Below are 22,018 nucleotides of genomic sequence, written 5' to 3'. Positions count from 1 at the left end.
CCCACAACCATCCGTGAAAAAAAAAATTCCACTGCCAACTGCAACGCTTGTCATAACAATTGAATAACGCTAGCTGCCCTCTGCCTCGTTCAATAAAGTCTGAGCATGACGCGGTCCGTACCTGAACATTAACAGTTCAGTACGTGGATGGCTCTGTCACAGTCGTTGACAGGGGGAAATGGCTGGGTTGTGTAGGCGACAGTAGAACAGCGAGGGGTCGTTGATGTGTGCATGTGCTGATGTTGGTGATGATGATGATGTTAAGTGATCGGTTTTTTTCGTGAGCAAGTTTTGAGGCGGTGTGTTATGAAGATTTAGGTAATGTTGGGTTACCATATGATGCTGTTTTTAGTTTAAGCTTATTTTCGTTTTAGATCAGTTTACATCAGTTTACGGCAGTTTATTTTAGTTTGATTTAGTTTAGGTTTGTTTACATCTGTTAACATCCGTTTAGTTTATTCTAGTTTATTTTTGTTTACTTTAGTTTAGTTGATTTTAGTTGACTTTAGTCTACTATAGTTTACTTTAATCTAAATTTACTTTGTTTACTTTAGTTTACTTTGGTTTACTTTGGTTTACTTTGGTTTACTTTGGTTTATTTTGGTTTACTTTGGTTTACTATGGTTTACTTTTGCTTACTTTTGTTTACTTTTGTTTACTTCAGTTTACTTCAGTTTACTTTAGTTTACTTTTGTTTACTTTTGTTTACTTTAGTTTACTTTAGTTGACTTTAGTTTACTTTTTTTTACTTTTTTTTAAATTTAGTTTACTTTAGTTTACTTTAGTTTACTTTAGTTTACTTTTGTTTACTTTTGTTTACTTTAGTTTACTTTAGTTTACTTTTTTTACTTTTTTTTTTACTTTTGTTCACTTTAGTGTACTTTAGTTTACTTTAGTTTACTTTAGTTTAGTTTACTTTAGTTTACTTTAGCTTACTTCAATTTACTTTACTTTAGTTTACTTCAATTTATTTTAGTTTACTTCAATTTACTTTAGTTTACTTTTATTAGCTTTATTTTACTTTAGATTACTTTAATTTACTTTAGTTTATTTTACTTTAGTTAATGATAGAGCGAATGACTGCTTACCCGAAGGTCTCGAGTTCGCATACGTGTCTGATGGGTACCTGACTCACGTTTGGGAAAGTAAAGGCGGCTGGGTATAGCGCTAACCACACTATCCCTTCATATGCCGAACTTTACTACATTCGCCCCATGGACCGTTAGGCTCCAAATGAGAGTCAACTACTCTATTTTGACTTAGTTACTTGAAGTTTAGTTAGTTCAGGTTAGCTTATTTTAACTTAATTTAGATTAAGTCATTTTTTTACTTTCTCGTATATACGAAGTATAGAGAAAGTCTTGTAATCGTGCAAAAAAAAATCGAGATTTTGACAAATCTCGACGTTTTACATCTCACTGATACGGAAAAACATAATTTTCCAATCTTGTCCGTATGTCTGTGTATCTGTGTGTCTGTGTGTGTGTGTGTGTGTAAACACGATAACTTGAGTACCGTTACAGCTAGGTTGATGAAATTTCATATATAAGTATTTTATCAAAATCGTAGATCCGTATCAACTTTTGAGCGATTTCCGATAACCGGAAGTGGTACTTTTTCTACTTTGAATTTTTCAAAAGCCTATAACTTGAGTACTATTTCAGATAGATAAATGAAATTTCACATGTAAGCAAAAGATCTAATTCTCTTTGTTCTGTCAAATTTTGAGTAATTTCCCTTGAGGGGAAGTACTAATTTACGCTATTTCCGATTTCTCAAAAACTCATCTAAATTTATAAAGTACTAATAATATTGCGCACCATTATGAACATCTTCATTCGGCGTTCGCTTGGTGTGCAATACTTTTTTATTTTAAAAAGTTTATGTATTTAAAATGGATTAAAAATCAAAACTATATCCCGAGTTCCCATCCCCTGTTGTTTTATATAAGAATATTCGAGAAAGTTTAGGGGAGATCACTCCCGGTTTATTTAAAAACGCGATGACAACTACTTAGTAAGGAAGTTTGAATTATTATTTGCCATTCCATTGGGAATTCTATTGGCCATTACATTGGCCATTCTAATTGCCATTCCATTGGCCACTCCATTGGTCATTACATTGGCCATTCCATTTGCCTTTCCATTGACCATTCTATTTGCGATTACATTTGCCATTCCATTAGCCATACCATTAGCCATTCTATTTGCCATTCTATTTGCCATTCCAACTCGTCCTTTACATGTTTCACTTCTTACAACCGTTTGTTTGCTTGTATTGAAACCTTAAACTTAGGCCTACAAGCACGGTCTTTGGTGGCATAAAAAGATTTTTTTTTTAAATCTCCGTGTTAAAACTAAATTTTATTGCCGCTACTGTGGCGAAGGGATAATCCAATTCAAAAAAAAAACAAAAAAAAAACTGGCAGAATAGGCGTGCTGCCCCGGAAGTCGAAGGGGCCCTAAACCCAGTCGTAAATACATTAAATGGTGCACATGTGTGCATTAAATTGGCATTTAAAACGATCGACAGGCTGGTGGAAACTGACTGAAAACTGGTCTATTTAAAAACAAAATGGCGAAGACCGTTGTTTAATTTTTACATTTTTATTAACTCGGCTCAAATCGACGTGAAGAGTAAAAAAATCAGGAGAAAAAAAAACAGCTCATTATCACTTGATCAGTTAAAATAGTAATCAGTGTTTCTTTTAGACATTTTTCTTCAAAAAGGGGTGGGGGGCGCTTGAAATTTTCGGGAGGTTATATTAAATTACCGATGGGGGGTGGACTAAATTATATATTTTGTATATAAATTCTAATTCGTACGAAGGGTGGAGTCGGTAGCCCTGGGGGGGGGGGGTGTCGCCCAAAAGAAGCTCTGCTAGTAATTCCGCCCTGAAATACGACACCCGTCGTGTAAGACGACATCCCGCCGATACCACGACGCCCGCCAAGACCGTACCCGGCTTATGGAAATAAAGACACAGCTATTATACATTGTATAATAGAATTAGAATAGAATTGATAAATGACAAGTGATGCGTTGAATCAGTTTTAGAGGTCATGAAACAGTTGGTATTTTTAGCGCAATTTCCATTCTGGAGAATTGCGTTTATTAACCCGTCATTTCTGGATGTATGAATGAATGGATGGATGGATGTGTGTCCGCAGCTTTAAGTCGTATCTCCTCCTTAACAAAGCAATATCGATGACTAGTTCCAAAAGCAATTATGTTAAGCAAGTTACGAGGATGAGCATAGGCCATAAAAACTCCGGGTTTCTTTCATGTATTTCCCGGAAAAGCCAAAAAACGTCGAAAAAATGCAGTTTTTTTTCCCCATATCTCGGCAACCAGACCACTTAGCGACTTGAAACATGTACCAATCGATTTCTGCCATAATTTAGAACAATATTGCCGAAGAAAGTTTTCAAAAATATCCTCTCGTTCGGGCACAAATTTTAAAATTACATAAACACCTACAAACCGATCGTTCTTCTAGCTTGAACGCACCCCAGCATTATACGTCAGAGCTATTTTTAGATAACATAAGGAAATTGCGCATAAATGTCACTAGACTTTTTTAATTAACTTGTTTTTTTAAGTTTTGTTTTGAATATATTTTTAAGAAGATTGTTCCACAAATAGGCACCAGTATAGGCGAAGCTATGTTTTTAGGGGGAAATATGGTGTAAATGGTATGGGTAAACTAAGACGACTTAATTTTGTGTTGTTAGAAAGTAGGTCTGATAAGGGGTTGTCCATAAATGACGTCACACTCGTAGGGGGTCCCTAGTTTTGTAACGGTGTGTGATGAGTTGGGAAGGGGGAGAGGGGGGGGGGGGGGTTCAGATGGTGTTATGTCACACTTTTGCATTAGAAAAAAGCAATGCTAGAAAAGGAATTTTAGTTGTTATTTTATTTTAGAAAACTGTTTTAATAAATTGTAGTAGGAATTCATTAAAATACTCAGACAAGATTTTGAAAAAAAAATATCGATGTTTTAAGAACAAATCCAAATGCAATTTCAAGGGGGATTGTCGGCTGAAGTGTGACGTCATTTTAGAGGGGGGGGGGGTCTGGCTTTTGGTGTCGTAGTGTGACGGAGGTTGGTTGAAGGTAATAATCGTCAAAAAAGCGTGACGTCATTTATGGATGACCCCTAAGTAAAAAGGGAATGTTTCGAATATATTTTATATACATAATATACATAATATATACACCTTTTCTATCTGTTAGAAAAATATTAGTTGTAATAAAACATTCTTGACATCTAGATAAGCTAGTCAGAGTTTTATGGCATATTTTGTGCAATGATAAAAGAGGACGATGTTTGGTTTAGAAGCACTACACTATAGAAACCTAATCCTGCTTAGATTGTATAAAAGCGTCGAACCTGCGCTTACGATGACATTATATAAGACGACGCACGCCCTTAATTAAACCATGGAGTCTTATGATACGATCCCCAGCTTTCAAGCCTGAGAATCCTGCGCCCTCTCTACACCTTCGCTCATACACACCGTCAAGTTGAATAACAAACGGTGTTCCTTTGAGGTATTTTTCACGGGTGGGAGGGCGGAGGGGGGGGGGGCTCTTGAAACTTTACGGGTTGGTTTACATTTCCTATGGAAGGATTTTATTTGGATTGGGGGGTTGGGGAAGAGAGTATACGTCCTTCAAGGTGGCAGCCCCCCCCCCCAGAGACGTAGCGACCCTTCCCAGCGCCCGGGGCCAAACTTTCAATTTGGCGCCCCCCTTGGGAGCTAATTTTCAATTTGCACCCCCCTCAAACTTTCGATTTGCACCCCCCCCCCCCCGTCAAACTAAAAAAATGCAGCTAAAATGACATTTTAATTTGTTTTTAAAGGGAATGTTTCGAATATATTTTATATACATAATATGCATAATATATACACCTTTTCTATCTGTTAGAAAAATATTAGTTGTAATAAAACATTCTTGACATCTAGATAAGCTAGTCAGAGTTTTATGGCATATTTTGTGCAATGATAAAAGAGGACGATGTTTGGTTTAGAAGCACTACACTATAGAAACCTAATCCTGCTTAGATTGTATAAAAGCGTCGAACCTGCGCTTACGATGACATTATATAAGACGACGCACGCCCTTAATTAAACCATGGAGTCTTATGATACGATCCCCAGCTTTCAAGCCTGAGAACCCTGCGCCCTCTCTACACACCGTCAAGTTGAATAACAAACGGTGTTCATTTGAGGTATTTTTCACGGGTGGGAGGGCGGAGGGGGGGGGGGCTCTTGAAACTTTACGGGTTGGTTTACATTTCCTATGGAAGGATTTTATTTGGATTGGGGGGTTGGGGAAGAGAGTATACGTCCTTCAAGGTGGCAGCCCCCCCCCCAGAGACGTAGCGACCCTTCCCAGCGCCCGGGGCCAAACTTTCAATTTGGCGCCCCCCTTGGGAGCTAATTTTCAATTTGCACCCCCCTCAAACTTTCGATTTGCACCCCCCCCCCCCCCGTCAAACTAAAAAAATGCAGCTAAAATGACATTTTAATTTGTTTTTAAAGCTCATTTTGGCGCCCCTAAGGTCGGCGCCCGGGGACATATGTCCCCCCCCATCGCTACGCCTCTGCCCCCCCCCCCCCCCCCCCCCCCCCATCCTCACGTAAAGATGCCTAAATAAACTACGAACATAAATTCACGATCTCTAGCCGCGGGTTGAAACTAAGGTTACCAAGATCCATATTTTCCTGCAACACAAGGCATGCATAACAAGACATTTAAGATAAAAAAAAAAAATTAGCGAACAATACATTCTGCTCACTAGTCCTTGTCCGTGCTCTGACATTTCCGTACGTTTGAACAATTTCCGTCAGAGCTTCAGACACCAATCAATAACAAAAGAAAACTGGAGACGGTGTAATACAAAGCGCTTTAACGAGACAAAGTATGGCATTCGTAAAATTTAAAAAGAAACTTGCATCGGTAGGTCATCTATATTTTAAACCACGTTCCATTTATCAAGTGAACCTACGTATAAATTAGAATTTTAAAACCTATTTCCTGGATCTTTTTTTTTTATCCTATCGTAGTTTGCATTCCTTTTACGTGTTTACTATAGTCATGGGTTTTCCTTAAATGTATTTTTGTCTAGGCCCAGGCTAGATGTACAGGGACCATTGATTTTTAAACATGGTTAAATATTTTTAAAGTTAAATAGTTGCATTGTGTATTGTGTAGTATGAAACCACCCCTTTTCGGTGGACTTGCTAAAAAATTCTTTAACACACGTCAAATGATTGTGGATATAAAGTTATATGCATTTCAAAAAGGAGTATAGAAACGAAATAGATTTGTAAATGATTCTATAGAAAGGGTTGAATTTTTAAAAGGGTGGTATAATGTGTATTGATTTATTGATCGTAAAACGAGTGGGATAAAATATGTATGACCATTTTTATAGATGGGAATACAAGTAACCGAAGTGTATTGTTTTACTCTTACCTGTATTATTACTCTAACCCATGCCCTAAAACTAACCCAAACAAAATCAGTGTTTTTTCCAGACTTTTTTCTCCGGGTGGGAGGGGGGGGGGGGCACTTGAAATTATCGGGGGGGGGGGGGCGGACTAAAATTTTCGGGGGGGGGGGGGAGCGGACACTGTTAAAAGTATATATTCTCTATTTAATTTTATTTCGTTCTGGGGGGAGGGGTAAATCTTGGGGAGGGGGGGGGTCCACCAAGATTTACCCCTTCCCCCCCCCCCCATCCCGAAGAAATGCCTGGAAGAAACTGAACAAAATCTTGGTTCTAACCTTAACCATAATCTTAATGTTACCTAACAAAAAATCATACTCCAAGCCCTTAGGCGAAACCCTCAGAAATAAAAGTTATGAAAATTTAAAGATAAAAAACTGAAACGCATGAGTGATTAAAGCGACATTTTATTTATGTAAATTTTATTTTCCCCAGCAGAATGCCCCCGTCATCCGGCTCAGTAACCAAATGGCTAAAGCGATGTTTCCTCCTGTCATGTTGTCTGACAATCCTTCTATTCTATCTACACACCTACAAGGCCTCCTTCCTGGGAGTCCGCAGCAAAAAACAACCCATAACACACCATGACAGTGTCCTACGTCAGTTTCCCACACAGAAACAAGACAGCTCTAACGTAACTCATATTGAAGAAATTACAGAACCGCCTGTGGAAAAAATAAGCGAGTTATTCTTTCAACCGCTGGTAGCATCAAGGCCGTTTATTGGAAATCAAATCATCAATGCACATAAGTTCGATCTTTTGATTAAGCCTAATGTAAATTGCTTGCATCGAAGTATCGATCTAGTGATAGGCGTGTCTAGCGGCCATGATATGTTTGAAAAGAGGACAGTGATAAGAAAAACATGGGGGGATAACGCCTGGCTGAGCAGGAACAATGTTACATTGTTGTTTTTTATCGGCCGGGCGAGGGGAGGGAGCACAGACAACAGAACGTCGGAGAACCGGACGTCGGTGAATGAAAAGACTCAGCGACTCATCGAGAAGGAGGCCATATTGTATAGGGACATTGTTCAGGAGAGCTACATCGACAGCTACGGGAACCTCAGTTACAAATCCTTGTCTATAATCAAATGGGTCACGACCTCCTGCCCCCACGCGAAATACATCCTCAAAGCCGATACGGATATGTACATAAACATCCCACTCCTCGTCCAGACTTTAAAAGCACACACCGACCCCAACGTCAAGTTCAATACTTTCATCATGGGACAAGCGTTACCCAACTCTCAACCCTTTCGGGACCCACTCTCCAAATGGTACGTCCCCTACTCCCGCTTCAACGGAAGCGTGTATCCCAATTTCGTTTCCGGAACGGCGTACGCCCTAACCACCCCCGCCGCAAAACTTCTTTACGAGGCGTCGATGAGGGTGCCGTTTTTTTGGCTAGAGGATGTCTATCTGACCGGATTTTGTGCCGTACTGGCCAACGTTACAATCATACACAGCCCTTTGTTCTCTCTTTATAAACTGAGTACGTCCGGTTGTGCTTTTCGCTCAATGATCTCAGGGCATGAGTACAGTACTAGTGAGTTAGAAACTATACATCGTGAACTGACAAACTCCAGCCTCGTTTGTTGATGTTTTCATGCTTTTAAAACTCAATTTATTTTGATTTTATTTGTGTAATATTTAACATACAATGTTGTTGAAATAACCAAAATAGTGGTTGCGATTTTTTAAAATGTATTTGTTGATGTTTTCATGCCTTTAAAACACAATTTATTTTTATTTTTGTAATATTTAACATACAATGTTGTTGAAAAAAATATGCTGCTGTATTTTATTTTTATTTATTTGTTGAAATGTTTTCATGCTTTTAAAACACTATCTATAATAATAGTTTCGCTGTCTGTCTATCTATCTATCTATCTATCTATCTATCTATCTATCTGTCTGACAAGAACGCTCTAGAGAAAACACAAGGAAAATAAAAACATGCATAGTAATTCGAAAAACGAAGTATGACGTCGACACATTTAGCGCACAGAGTAGAAAATAATCTCAAGCCGGATAGTGCACACATTGATATGACGTCATTGATTATCGATATTCAATACAAAGGCAATTTGGTCTAATCTAAGTGGTTTGCGTGAAGAGTTTCTTTCATACAATTCTTCGGGTAGGGGCGAAGCCCCACCCCCGCGTAAGAACGTCTGAGCCCCCCCCCCTCCCCAACTCAAAAGAAATTTCCTCATCGATACTCTATAATAAAATTACCGCCTAATTAATGTGTCTAATCTTAAAAGTGGTTTTCTTGCAATGGGACGGTAGACATGTTGTTTTTTTTTGGGGGGGGGGGGGGGGGGGGGGGGGGGTGGAGGGGTGGGGGGGGGGGGGGGTGTGTGTGTGGGGTGGGTGGAGGGGCGGGGGGGTGGTGTGTGTGTGGGGGGGGGGTTGGTTTCAGTGTTTCTTTCAGACTTTTTCCTCCCCGGAGAGGGGTGGGGGTACTTGAAATTTTCGGGGGCGGGGGTAGAATTTTCTGGGAGGGGGCGGACACTGGAATATGTATATAATTATATTTCGTTGAATGGGACGGTAGACATGTTTTTTTTTGGGGGTGGGGGGGTGTGGAGGGGGTGGGGGGGTGGTGGTGTGTGTGTGGGGGGGTGGGGGGTGGGGGGGTGGGTTGGTTTCAGTGTTTCTTTCAGAGTTTTTCCTCCCCGGAGAGGGGTGGGGGGTAATTGAAATTTTCGGGGGCGGGGGTAGAATTTTCTGGGAGGGGGCGGACACTGGAAAAAGTATATAATTATATTTCGTTGAATTGGACGGTAGACATGTTTTTTTTTGGGGGGGTGGGGGTGGAGAGGGGGGGGGGGTGGAGGGGTGGGGGGGGGGGCGGTGTGTGGAGGGGGTGGTGTGTGTGGGGGGTGGGGGTGGGGGGTGGTGTGTGGGGTGGGGGGGTGGGGGTGGGGGGGTGGTGTGTGGTGTGGGGGGTGGGTTGGTTTTAGTTTAGAGAAAAGAGACAGCACTATCAACCTAGCGCCCGGTGTATCCTTCCTCAACGGGCCATTTTTCTCGTTTATGTAATATTTAACTTATATTAACTAAATACAGACTAGATCTAGGTGTTTTTTTTCTAATTCTTTTGTTTATATACTTTCATGTTTTTTAAAACAAAAATTTTGTGTGATATTTAACATACATTGTTATTAATATATCCAAATGTTGCCTCTATATTTTTTTCTGTTTTTGTCCTAATTTGTTTCTTGATATTTTTTTTTCTTACATTAAAAAAAATGAATGTTGTGAAATTTAACATACATTGTTATGAAAACAACCAATACATACTATAATAATATATTTTTGTGGTTTACTGTTTTTGACATAATTCGTTTTATATTTGCTTTCTTGCTTTTAGAAACAATGTACTTTTGTAATATTTAACACATAGTGTTACTAAAATAACAAGATACAGATTTATTTATTTTTGTGATTGCAATGTTTTTGTCCTAATACAAACTTAAACCTTGTATTGTTAAAATTATCGGCACAAATATTTGTTTTAGACTTTGATATTCAACATGCCAAAACTATTGATTGAGATTAAAATTGTGTGCATTGTTACAGGTAAAGTATTTCCTATCGTGTGTTATATTAATCCGTGCAATTTGTTTCAATTATGTTTATTTGATCCATTAATCATAATAAAACAAAGGCATTCGTTTTATTTGTTTCTACCTCGATGACTTTTTAAAATTAAAATGTGTTTCGATTTGAATTGCAAATATAAGATCATTCGTTCTTAAGCGCTTGAAGTAAAGGTTAGATTCAGATTATTGTGGGTGGGCGGGGGAGAAGGAGGGGGAGGGGCTTAGGGAAAGAGAGCGGAGTCTCCTAGAAGAATTTAAGTCAGCGTGGACTTTTAGGGAGACTCCAAAATTAACAGCTGGGGACCGGACAAAGTGTAACATAATGGATGAGGCCCTACTCTTAACAAGGGGTAAAGTCAAATAAATCAAGTAGGGTGACAATGGCGGGAGGATGGGGGGGGGGGGGGCAATCACAGACATCCTAATAGTGCTGGCAGTGTGTGATCGCGTTTTGCGATTGATTAGCTTTGCGGGGTGGGGTAAACAAGTAACACTTGGTACTACTGTTTGTTTACGAGCTTATTGTGAATGACATGCAAATTGAATGCAGTTGTAGCACATATTTTTTAACAAATTAAAAATTTTTAAAACATAAGTAATACTTTTAACCTTTTGAATTGTAAATTGATGATTATCATATTTTGAAACAGATAATTGGTGTGTAACAAATAATTGATGTTTTAATTTATATATATATATATATATATATATATATATATATATATATATATATATATATATATATATATATATATATATATATATGTATGTATGTATGTATGTATGTATGTATGTATATGTGTGTGTGTGTGTGTGTATTCAATGTGTGTGTACGCGTATGCGATTGTATGTATAAAAATTGCCAACAAACAATTTCACTAATTTGATTTTGTAAAAACTACATGGATGAATTGACTCCCTTGAACGAATGAAGTGAATAGAACCGCGTCCAGAGAAGAAGGGTTATGTCAACACTTCAGAAACAGCACTTTATGCACTCAGGTAGAAACTTGTAAAAATTGCATATCAAATGGCATAGTCAGAATTTCGGCTACGAGGGTGGAGGGTTAAAATTTATAATATATATATATATATATATATATATATATATATATATATATATATATATATATATATATATATATATACACACACATATGTGTGTCTGTGTGTGTGTGTTTGTGTGTATGTACTTGTGTTATCCAAAATGTTTTTTTTCAGAACGTGAAATTGTGATTTTTATGACATAATTTGGAAAATATCATCTACACGTCCGTGCTGTTGCCAAATTTTCTAACTTCAAGTAATACAGTAGTCATTTTGAGAATGTGGCGAGGAGACGTACTAACCTTCTCCATCTTACACCCACACCCTGCTTCTCAGCAGTCTACGCCTCTGATTGAGCGTGGTGGAGAATCAAAGACCTGGTGTGGACTGGGAGTGAATAGATTTAGCTTGAAAGATGTTGTGCTTTCAATGACTCCACTTAAGGCGAAACGGGCTGTGGCAGATGTATTATTACCAACAAAGCTGAATGCTTAGCTGTGGTAATAGAGGTGGGAATATTTTTGAAGGATTTTGTTGTAAAAAAAAAATGGGCTTGGTAGTTTTACGGTGAGTGTGGTGTGTTTGCAATTGCTTGTGTACAGAGAATGTGGCTTTAATGTAGTATATTGAAAATAGAAGAAATATAGTGAAGTGATGGTGTAGAATAATAAACTGACAGCTGATGTAGATTGTAATTTTTGGTAGATCAATTAATTTTAATTTCAGACATGACCCTCCAGCATCAGACATGACCCTCCAACAGACATGACCCTCCATCAGACATGACCCTCCAACATCAGACATGACCCTCCAACATAAGACATGACCCTCCAGCATCAGACATGACCCCCCCCCCCAACATCAGACATGACCCTCCAACATCAGACATGACCCTCCAACATCAGACATGACCCTCCAACATCAGACATGACCCTCCAACATCAGACATGACCCTCCAACATCAGACATGACCCTCCAACATCAGACATGACCCTCCAGCATCAGACATGACCCTCCATCAGACATGACCCTCCATCAGACATGACCCTCCAGCATCAGACATGACCCTCCATCAGACATGACCCTCCATCAGACATGACCCTCCAACATCAGACATGACCCTCCAACATCAGACATGACCCTCCAACATCAGACATGACCCTCCAACATCAGACATGACCCTCCAGCATCAGACATGACCCTCCAACATCAGACATGACCCTCCATCAGACATGACCCTCCATCAGACATGACCCTCCATCAGACATGACCCTCCAGCATCAGACATGACCCTCCATCAGACATGACCCTCCAACATCAGACATGACCCTCCAACATCAGACATGACCCTCCAGCATCAGACATGACCCTCCATCAGACATGACCCTCCATCAGACATGACCCTCCAACATCAGACATGACCCTCCAACATCAGACATGACCCTCCAACATCAGACATGACCCTCCAACATCAGACATGACCCTCCAACATCAGACATGACCCTCCAACATCAGACATGACCCTCCAGCATCAGACATGACCCTCCAACATCAGACATGACCCTCCATCAGACATGACCCTCCAACATCAGACATGACCCTCCAACATAAGACATGACCCTCCAGCATCAGACATGACCCTCCATCATCAGACATGACCCTCCAACATCAGACATGACCCTCCAGCATCAGTCATGACCCTCCAACATCAGACTCCAGCATCAGTCATAACCCTCCAACATCAGACATGACCCTCCAACATCAGACATGACACTCCATCAGACATGACCCTCCAACTTCAGACATGACCCTCCAGCATCAGACATGACCCTCCATCAGACATGACCCTCCAACATCAGACATGACCCTCCAACATCAGACATGACCCTCCAGCATCAGACATGACCCTCCATCAGACATGACCCTCCAACATCAGACGTGACCCTCCATCAGACATGACCCTCCATCAGACATGACCCTCCATCAGACATGACCCTCCAGCATCAGACATGACCCTCCATCAGACATGACCCTCCATCAGACATGACCCTCCAACATCAGACATGACCCTCCAACATCAGACATGACCCTCCAACATCAGACATGACCCTCCAGCATCAGACATGACCCTCCATCAGACATGACCCTCCATCAGACATGACCCTCCAACATCAGACATGACCCTCCAACATCAGACATGACCCTCCAACATCAGACATGACCCTCCAACATCAGACATGACCCTCCAGCATCAGACATGACCCTCCAACATCAGACATGACCCTCCATCAGACATGACCCTCCAACATCAGACATGACCCTCCAGCATCAGTCATGACCCTCCAACATCAGACTCCAGCATCAGTCATAACCCTCCAACATCAGACATGACCCTCCAACATCAGACATGACCCTCCAACATCAGACATGACCCTCCAGCATCAGACATGACCCTCCAACATCAGACATGACCCTCCATCAGACATGACCCTCCATCAGACATGACCCTCCAGCATCAGTCATGACCCTCCAACATCAGACTCCAGCATCAGTCATAACCCTCCAACATCAGACATGACCCTCCAACATCAGACATGACCCTCCATCAGACATGACCCTCCAACATCAGACATGACCCTCCAGCATCAGTCATGACCCTCCAACATCAGACTCCAGCATCAGTCATAACCCTCCAACATCAGACATGACCCTCCAACATCAGACATGACCCTCCAACATCAGACATGACCCTCCAGCATCAGACATGACCCTCCAACATCAGACATGACCCTCCATCAGACATGACCCTCCAACATCAGACATGACCCTCCAGCATCAGTCATGACCCTCCAACATCAGACTCCAGCATCAGTCATAACCCTCCAACATCAGACATGACCCTCCAGCATCAGTCATGACCCTCCAGCATCAGTCATAACCCTCCAACATCAGACATGACCCTCCATCATCAGACATGACCCTCCAACATCAGACATGACCCTCCAGCATCAGTCATGACCCTCCAACATCAGACTCCAGCATCAGTCATAACCCTCCAACATCAGACATGACCCTCCAACATCAGACATGACACTCCATCAGACATGACCCTCCAACTTCAGACATGACCCTCCAGCATCAGACATGACCCTCCATCAGACATGACCCTCCAACATCAGACATGACCCTCCAACATCAGACATGACCCTCCAGCATCAGACATGACCCTCCATCAGACATGACCCTCCAACATCAGACGTGACCCTCCATCAGACATGACCCTCCAGCATCAGTCATGACCCTCCAGCATCAGACTCCAGCATCAGACATGACCCTCCATCAGACATAGCCCTCCAGCATCAGACATGACCCTCCAACATCAGACATGACCCTCCAGCATCAGACTCCAGCATCAGACATGACCCTCCAGCATCAGACATGACCCTCCAGCATCAGACATGACCCTCCAACATCAGACATGACCCTCCAACATCAGACATGACCCTCCAGCATCAGACTCCAGAATCAGACATGACCCTCCATCCGACATGACCCTCCATCAGACATGACCCTCCATCAGACATGAGCCTCCAGCATCAGACATGACCCTCAGCAACAGACGTGACCCTCCAACATCAGACATGACCCTCCAGCATCAGACATGACCCTCCATCAGACATGACCCTCCAGCATCAGACATGACCCCCCCCCCAACATCAGACATGACCCCCCCCAACATCAGACATGACCCCCCAACATCAGACATGACCCTCCAGCATCAGACATGACCCTCAAGCATCAGACATGACCCTCCAACATCAGACATGACCCCCCAACATCAGACATGACCCTCCAGCATCAGACATGACCCTCCAACATCAGACATGACCCTCCAGCATCAGTCATGACCCTCCAGCATCAGACTCCAGCATCAGATATGACCCTCCAACATCAGACATGACCCTCCAACATCAGACATGACCCTCCAGCATCAGTCATGACCCTCCAGCATCAGACTCCAGCATCAGACATGACCCCCCCAACATCAGACATGACCCTCCAACATCAGACATGACCCTCCAACATCAGACATGACCCTCCAGCATCAGTCATGACCCTCCAGCATCAGACTCCAGCATCAGACATGACCCTCCAACATCAGACATGACCCTCCAACATCAGACATGACCCTCCAGCATCAGTCATGACCCTCCAGCATCAGAATCCAGCATCAGACATGACCCCCCCCCCAACATCAGACATGACCCTCCAACATCAGACATGACCCTCCAACATCAGACATAACCCTCCAACATCAGACATGACCTCCATCAGACATGACAATCCAACATCAGACATGACCCTCCATCAGACATAACCCTCCAACATCAGACATGACCCTCTAACATCAGACATGACCCTCCAGCATCACACATGACCCTCCAGCATCAGACATGACCATCAGACATGAGCCTCCAACATCAGACATAACCCTCCAACATCAGACATGACCCTCCAACATCAGACATGACCCTCCAGCATCAGACATGACCCTCCAGCATCAGACATGACCCTCCATCAGACATAACCTTCCAACATCAGACATGACCCTCCAACATCAGACATGACCCTCCATCAGACATAACCCTCCAGCATCAGACATGACCCTCCATCAGACATAACCTTCCAACATCAGACATGACCCTCCAACATCAGACATGACCCTCCATCAGACATAACCCTCCAACATCAGTCATAACCCTCCAACATCAGACATGACCCTCCAACATCAGACATGACCCTCCAACATCAGACATGACCCTCCATCAGACATGACCCCCCAACATCAGACATGACCCCCCCCCCCATCAGACATGACCCTCCAACATCAGACATGACCCTCCAGCATCAGACATGACCCTCCAACATCAGACATGACCCTCCAACATCAGACATGACCCTCCAGCATCAGACTCCAGCATCAGACATGACCCTCCAGCATCAGACATGACCCTCCAACATCAGACATGACCCTCCAACATCAGACATGACCCTCCAACATCAGACATGACCTTCCAACATCAGACATGACCCTCCAACATCAGACATGACTCTCCAACATCAGACATGACCCTCCATCAGACATAACCCTCCAACATCAGACATGACCCTCCAGCATCAGACATGACCCTCCATCAGACGTAACCCTCCAACATCAGACATGACCCTCCAACATCAGACATGACCCTCCAGCATCAGACATGACCCTCCAGCATCAGACATGACCCTCCATCAGACATAACCCTCCAACATCAGACATGACCCTCCAGCATCAGACATGACCCTCCATCAGACGTAACCCTCCAACATCAGACATGACCCTCCAACATCAGACATGACCCTCCAGCATCAGACATGACCCTCCAGCATCAGACATGACCCTCCATCAGACATAACCCTCCAACATCAGACATGACCCTCCAACATCAGACATGACCCTCCAACATCAGACATGACCCTCCATCAGACATAACCCTCCAACATCAGACATGACCCTCCAGCATCAGACATGACCCTCCATCAGACATAACCCTCCAACATCAGACATGACCCTCCAACATCAGACATGACCCTCCAGCATCAGACATGGCCCTCCAGCATCAGACATGACCCTCCATCAGACATAACCCTCCAACATCAGACATGACCCTCCAACATCAGACATGACCCTCCAGCATCAGTCATGACCCTCCAGCATCAGACATGACCCTCCAGCATCAGACATAACCCTCCATCAGACATGACCCTCCAACATCAGACATGACCCTCCATCAGACATAACCCTCCAACATCAGACATGACCCTCCAGCATCAGACATGACCCTCCATCAGACATAACCCTCCAACATCAGACATGACCCTCCAGCATCAGACATGACCCTCCATCAGACATGACCCTCCAACATCAGACATGACCCCCCAACATCAGACATGACCCTCCAGCATTAGGCATGACCCTCCATCATCAGACATGACCCTCCAGCATCAGACATGACCCTCCAGCATCAGACATGACCCTCCAGCATCAGACATAACCCTCCATCAGACATGACCCTCCAACATCAGACATAACCCTCCATCAGACATGACCCTCCAGCATCAGACATAACCCTCCATCAGACATGACCCTCCAGCATCAGACATAACCCTCCATCAGACATGACCCTCCATCAGACATGACCCTCCAACATCAGACATGACCCTCCAACATCAGACATGACCCTCCAACATCAGACATGACCCTCCAACATCAGACATGACCCTCCAACATCAGACATGACCCTCCAACATCAGACATGACCCTCCAGCATCAGACATGACCCTCCAACATCAGACATGACCCTCCATCAGACATGACCCTCCAACATCAGACATGACCCTCCAACATAAGACATGACCCTCCAGCATCAGACATGACCCTCCATCATCAGACATGACCCTCCAACATCAGACATGACCCTCCAGCATCAGTCATGACCCTCCAACATCAGACTCCAGCATCAGTCATAACCCTCCAACATCAGACATGACCCTCCAACATCAGACATGACACTCCATCAGACATGACCCTCCAACTTCAGACATGACCCTCCAGCATCAGACATGACCCTCCATCAGACATGACCCTCCAACATCAGACATGACCCTCCAACATCAGACATGACCCTCCAGCATCAGACATGACCCTCCATCAGACATGACCCTCCAACATCAGACGTGACCCTCCATCAGACATGACCCTCCATCAGACATGACCCTCCATCAGACATGACCCTCCAGCATCAGACATGACCCTCCATCAGACATGACCCTCCATCAGACATGACCCTCCAACATCAGACATGACCCTCCAACATCAGACATGACCCTCCAACATCAGACATGACCCTCCAGCATCAGACATGACCCTCCATCAGACATGACCCTCCATCAGACATGACCCTCCAACATCAGACATGACCCTCCAACATCAGACATGACCCTCCAACATCAGACATGACCCTCCAACATCAGACATGACCCTCCAGCATCAGACATGACCCTCCAACATCAGACATGACCCTCCATCAGACATGACCCTCCAACATCAGACATGACCCTCCAACATCAGACATGACCCTCCAACATCAGACATGACCCTCCATCATCAGACATGACCCTCCAACATCAGACATGACCCTCCAGCATCAGTCATGACCCTCCAACATCAGACTCCAGCATCAGTCATAACCCTCCAACATCAGACATGACCCTCCAACATCAGACATGACACTCCATCAGACATGACCCTCCAACTTCAGACATGACCCTCCAGCATCAGACATGACCCTCCATCAGACATGACCCTCCAACATCAGACATGACCCTCCAACATCAGACATGACCCTCCAGCATCAGACATGACCCTCCATCAGACATGACCCTCCAACATCAGACGTGACCCTCCATCAGACATGACCCTCCAGCATCAGTCATGACCCTCCAGCATCAGACTCCAGCATCAGACATGACCCTCCATCAGACATAGCCCTCCAGCATCAGACATGACCCTCCAACATCAGACATGACCCTCCAGCATCAGACTCCAGCATCAGACATGACCCTCCAGCATCAGACATGACCCTCCAGCATCAGACATGACCCTCCAACATCAGACATGACCCTCCAACATCAGACATGACCCTCCAGCATCAGACTCCAGAATCAGACATGACCCTCCATCCGACATGACCCTCCATCAGACATGACCCTCCATCAGACATGAGCCTCCAGCATCAGACATGACCCTCAGCAACAGACGTGACCCTCCAACATCAGACATGACCCTCCAGCATCAGACATGACCCTCCATCAGACATGACCCTCCAGCATCAGACATGACCCCCCCCCCCAACATCAGACATGACCCCCCCCAACATCAGACATGACCCCCCAACATCAGACATGACCCTCCAGCATCAGACATGACCCTCAAGCATCAGACATGACCCTCCAACATCAGACATGACCCCCCAACATCAGACATGACCCTCCAGCATCAGACATGACCCTCCAACATCAGACATGACCCTCCAGCATCAGTCATGACCCTCCAGCATCAGACTCCAGCATCAGATATGACCCTCCAACATCAGACATGACCCTCCAACATCAGACATGACCCTCCAGCATCAGTCATGACCCTCCAGCATCAGACTCCAGCATCAGACATGACCCCCCCCCAACATCAGACATGACCCTCCAACATCAGACATGACCCTCCAACATCAGACATGACCCTCCAGCATCAGTCATGACCCTCCAGCATCAGACTCCAGCATCAGACATGACCCTCCAACATCAGACATGACCCTCCAACATCAGACATGACCCTCCAGCATCAGTCATGACCCTCCAGCATCAGAATCCAGCATCAGACATGACCCCCCCAACATCAGACATGACCCTCCAACATCAGACATGACCCTCCAACATCAGACATAACCCTCCAACATCAGACATGACCTCCATCAGACATGACAATCCAACATCAGACATGACCCTCCATCAGACATAACCCTCCAACATCAGACATGACCCTCTAACATCAGACATGACCCTCCAGCATCACACATGACCCTCCAGCATCAGACATGACCATCAGACATGAGCCTCCAACATCAGACATAACCCTCCAACATCAGACATGACCCTCCAACATCAGACATGACCCTCCAGCATCAGACATGACCCTCCAGCATCAGACATGACCCTCCATCAGACATAACCTTCCAACATCAGACATGACCCTCCAACATCAGACATGACCCTCCATCAGACATAACCCTCCAGCATCAGACATGACCCTCCATCAGACATAACCTTCCAACATCAGACATGACCCTCCAACATCAGACATGACCCTCCATCAGACATAACCCTCCAACATCAGTCATGACCCTCCAACATCAGACATGACCCTCCAACATCAGACATGACCCTCCAACATCAGACATGACCCTCCAACATCAGACATGACCCCCCAACATCAGACATGACCCCCCCCCCCCCCATCAGACATGACCCTCCAACATCAGACATGACCCTCCAACATCAGACATGACCCTCCAACATCAGACATGACCCTCCAGCATCAGACTCCAGCATCAGACATGACCCTCCAGCATCAGACATGACCCTCCAACATCAGACATGACCCTCCAACATCAGACATGACCTTCCAACATCAGACATGACCCTCCAACATCAGACATGACTCTCCAACATCAGACATGACCCTCCATCAGACATAACCCTCCAACATCAGACATGACCCTCCAGCATCAGACATGACCCTCCATCAGACGTAACCCTCCAACATCAGACATGACCCTCCAACATCAGACATGACCCTCCAGCATCAGACATGACCCTCCAGCATCAGACATGACCCTCCATCAGACATAACCCTCCAACATCAGACATGACCCTCCAGCATCAGACATGACCCTCCATCAGACGTAACCCTCCAACATCAGACATGACCCTCCAACATCAGACATGACCCTCCAGCATCAGACATGACCCTCCAGCATCAGACATGACCCTCCATCAGACATAACCCTCCAACATCAGACATGACCCTCCAACATCAGACATGACCCTCCATCAGACATAACCCTCCAACATCAGACATGACCCTCCAACATCAGACATGACCCTCCAGCATCAGTCATGACCCTCCAGCATCAGACATGACCCTCCAGCATCAGACATAACCCTCCATCAGACATGACCCTCCAACATCAGACATGACCCTCCATCAGACATAACCCTCCAACATCAGACATGACCCTCCAGCATCAGACATGACCCTCCATCAGACATAACCCTCCAACATCAGACATGACCCTCCAGCATCAGACATGACCCTCCATCAGACATGACCCTCCAACATCAGACATGACCCTCCAGCATCAGACATGACCCTCCATCAGACATAACCCTCCAACATCAGACATGACCCTCCAGCATCAGACATGACCCTCCATCAGACATGACCCTCCAACATCAGACATGACCCTCCAGCATCAGACATGACCCTCCAGCATTAGGCATGACCCTCCATCATCAGACATGACCCTCCAGCATCAGACATGACCCTCCAGCATCAGACATGACCCTCCAGCATCAGACATAACCCTCCATCAGACATGACCCTCCAACATCAGACATAACCCTCCATCAGACATGACCCTCCAGCATCAGACATAACCCTCCAGCATCAGACTCTAGCATCAGATATGACCCTCCAACATCAGACATGACCGCCCCCCCCCCCCCCCCAACATCAAACATGACCCTCCAACATCAGACATGACCCTCCAGCATCAGACATAACCCTCCAGCATCAGACATAACCCTCCAGCATCAGACATGACCCTGTAGCATTAGACATGACCCCCCGCCCCCCCCCCCCAGTATCAAAAAAGACCCTCCAGTATCAGCTACTTCTGGTACAAGAACCGTTTTTTTTCTAGCTCGTAGTTCTGCTGGTTGGTGAAGGCAGTTTTAGACTTCCTGCGGTTGTTTATTTATTTTTTATTTTTTTGGCTGCTGGTGTTTGCCGAACATAACGGCTTTGTCTTTACATTTGGCATCTGAGAGTAAAAACATGAATCGTGATGAATAAAAGTTTAGCGAAATAAGTAATAAAATATCATTTTAATTAAGGGTGGTTTAGTTGAAAATTTTATTGAAGCTTCGAGGACACGATTTTTTCTTTTAGAGAAGTCAGAA

General features: G+C 44.3%; 1 protein-coding gene across 1 annotated transcript; it reads left to right on the top strand.

Moving 5' to 3' along the window:
- The first annotated feature begins 6,962 nt into the window (after positions 1-6,962).
- On the top strand, positions 6,963-8,310 carry LOC131942153 (beta-1,3-galactosyltransferase 1). Its single transcript, XM_059301886.1, has one exon. It carries the CDS (start codon positions 7,353-7,355, stop codon positions 8,118-8,120), a length of 768 nt encoding a protein of 255 aa, XP_059157869.1. The 5' UTR covers positions 6,963-7,352; the 3' UTR covers positions 8,121-8,310.
- The last annotated feature ends 13,708 nt before the right edge of the window (positions 8,311-22,018 follow it).

Source organism: Physella acuta, unplaced genomic scaffold (assembly GCF_028476545.2).
Source record: "Physella acuta isolate Inbredline_101_S28 unplaced genomic scaffold, ASM2847654v3 ptg000391l, whole genome shotgun sequence".
In the NCBI taxonomy this organism is placed as follows: domain Eukaryota; kingdom Metazoa; phylum Mollusca; class Gastropoda; family Physidae; genus Physella; species Physella acuta.
Note: the sequence above shows the minus strand (reverse complement) of the source record. Positions and strands in the feature narration are given on the sequence as shown.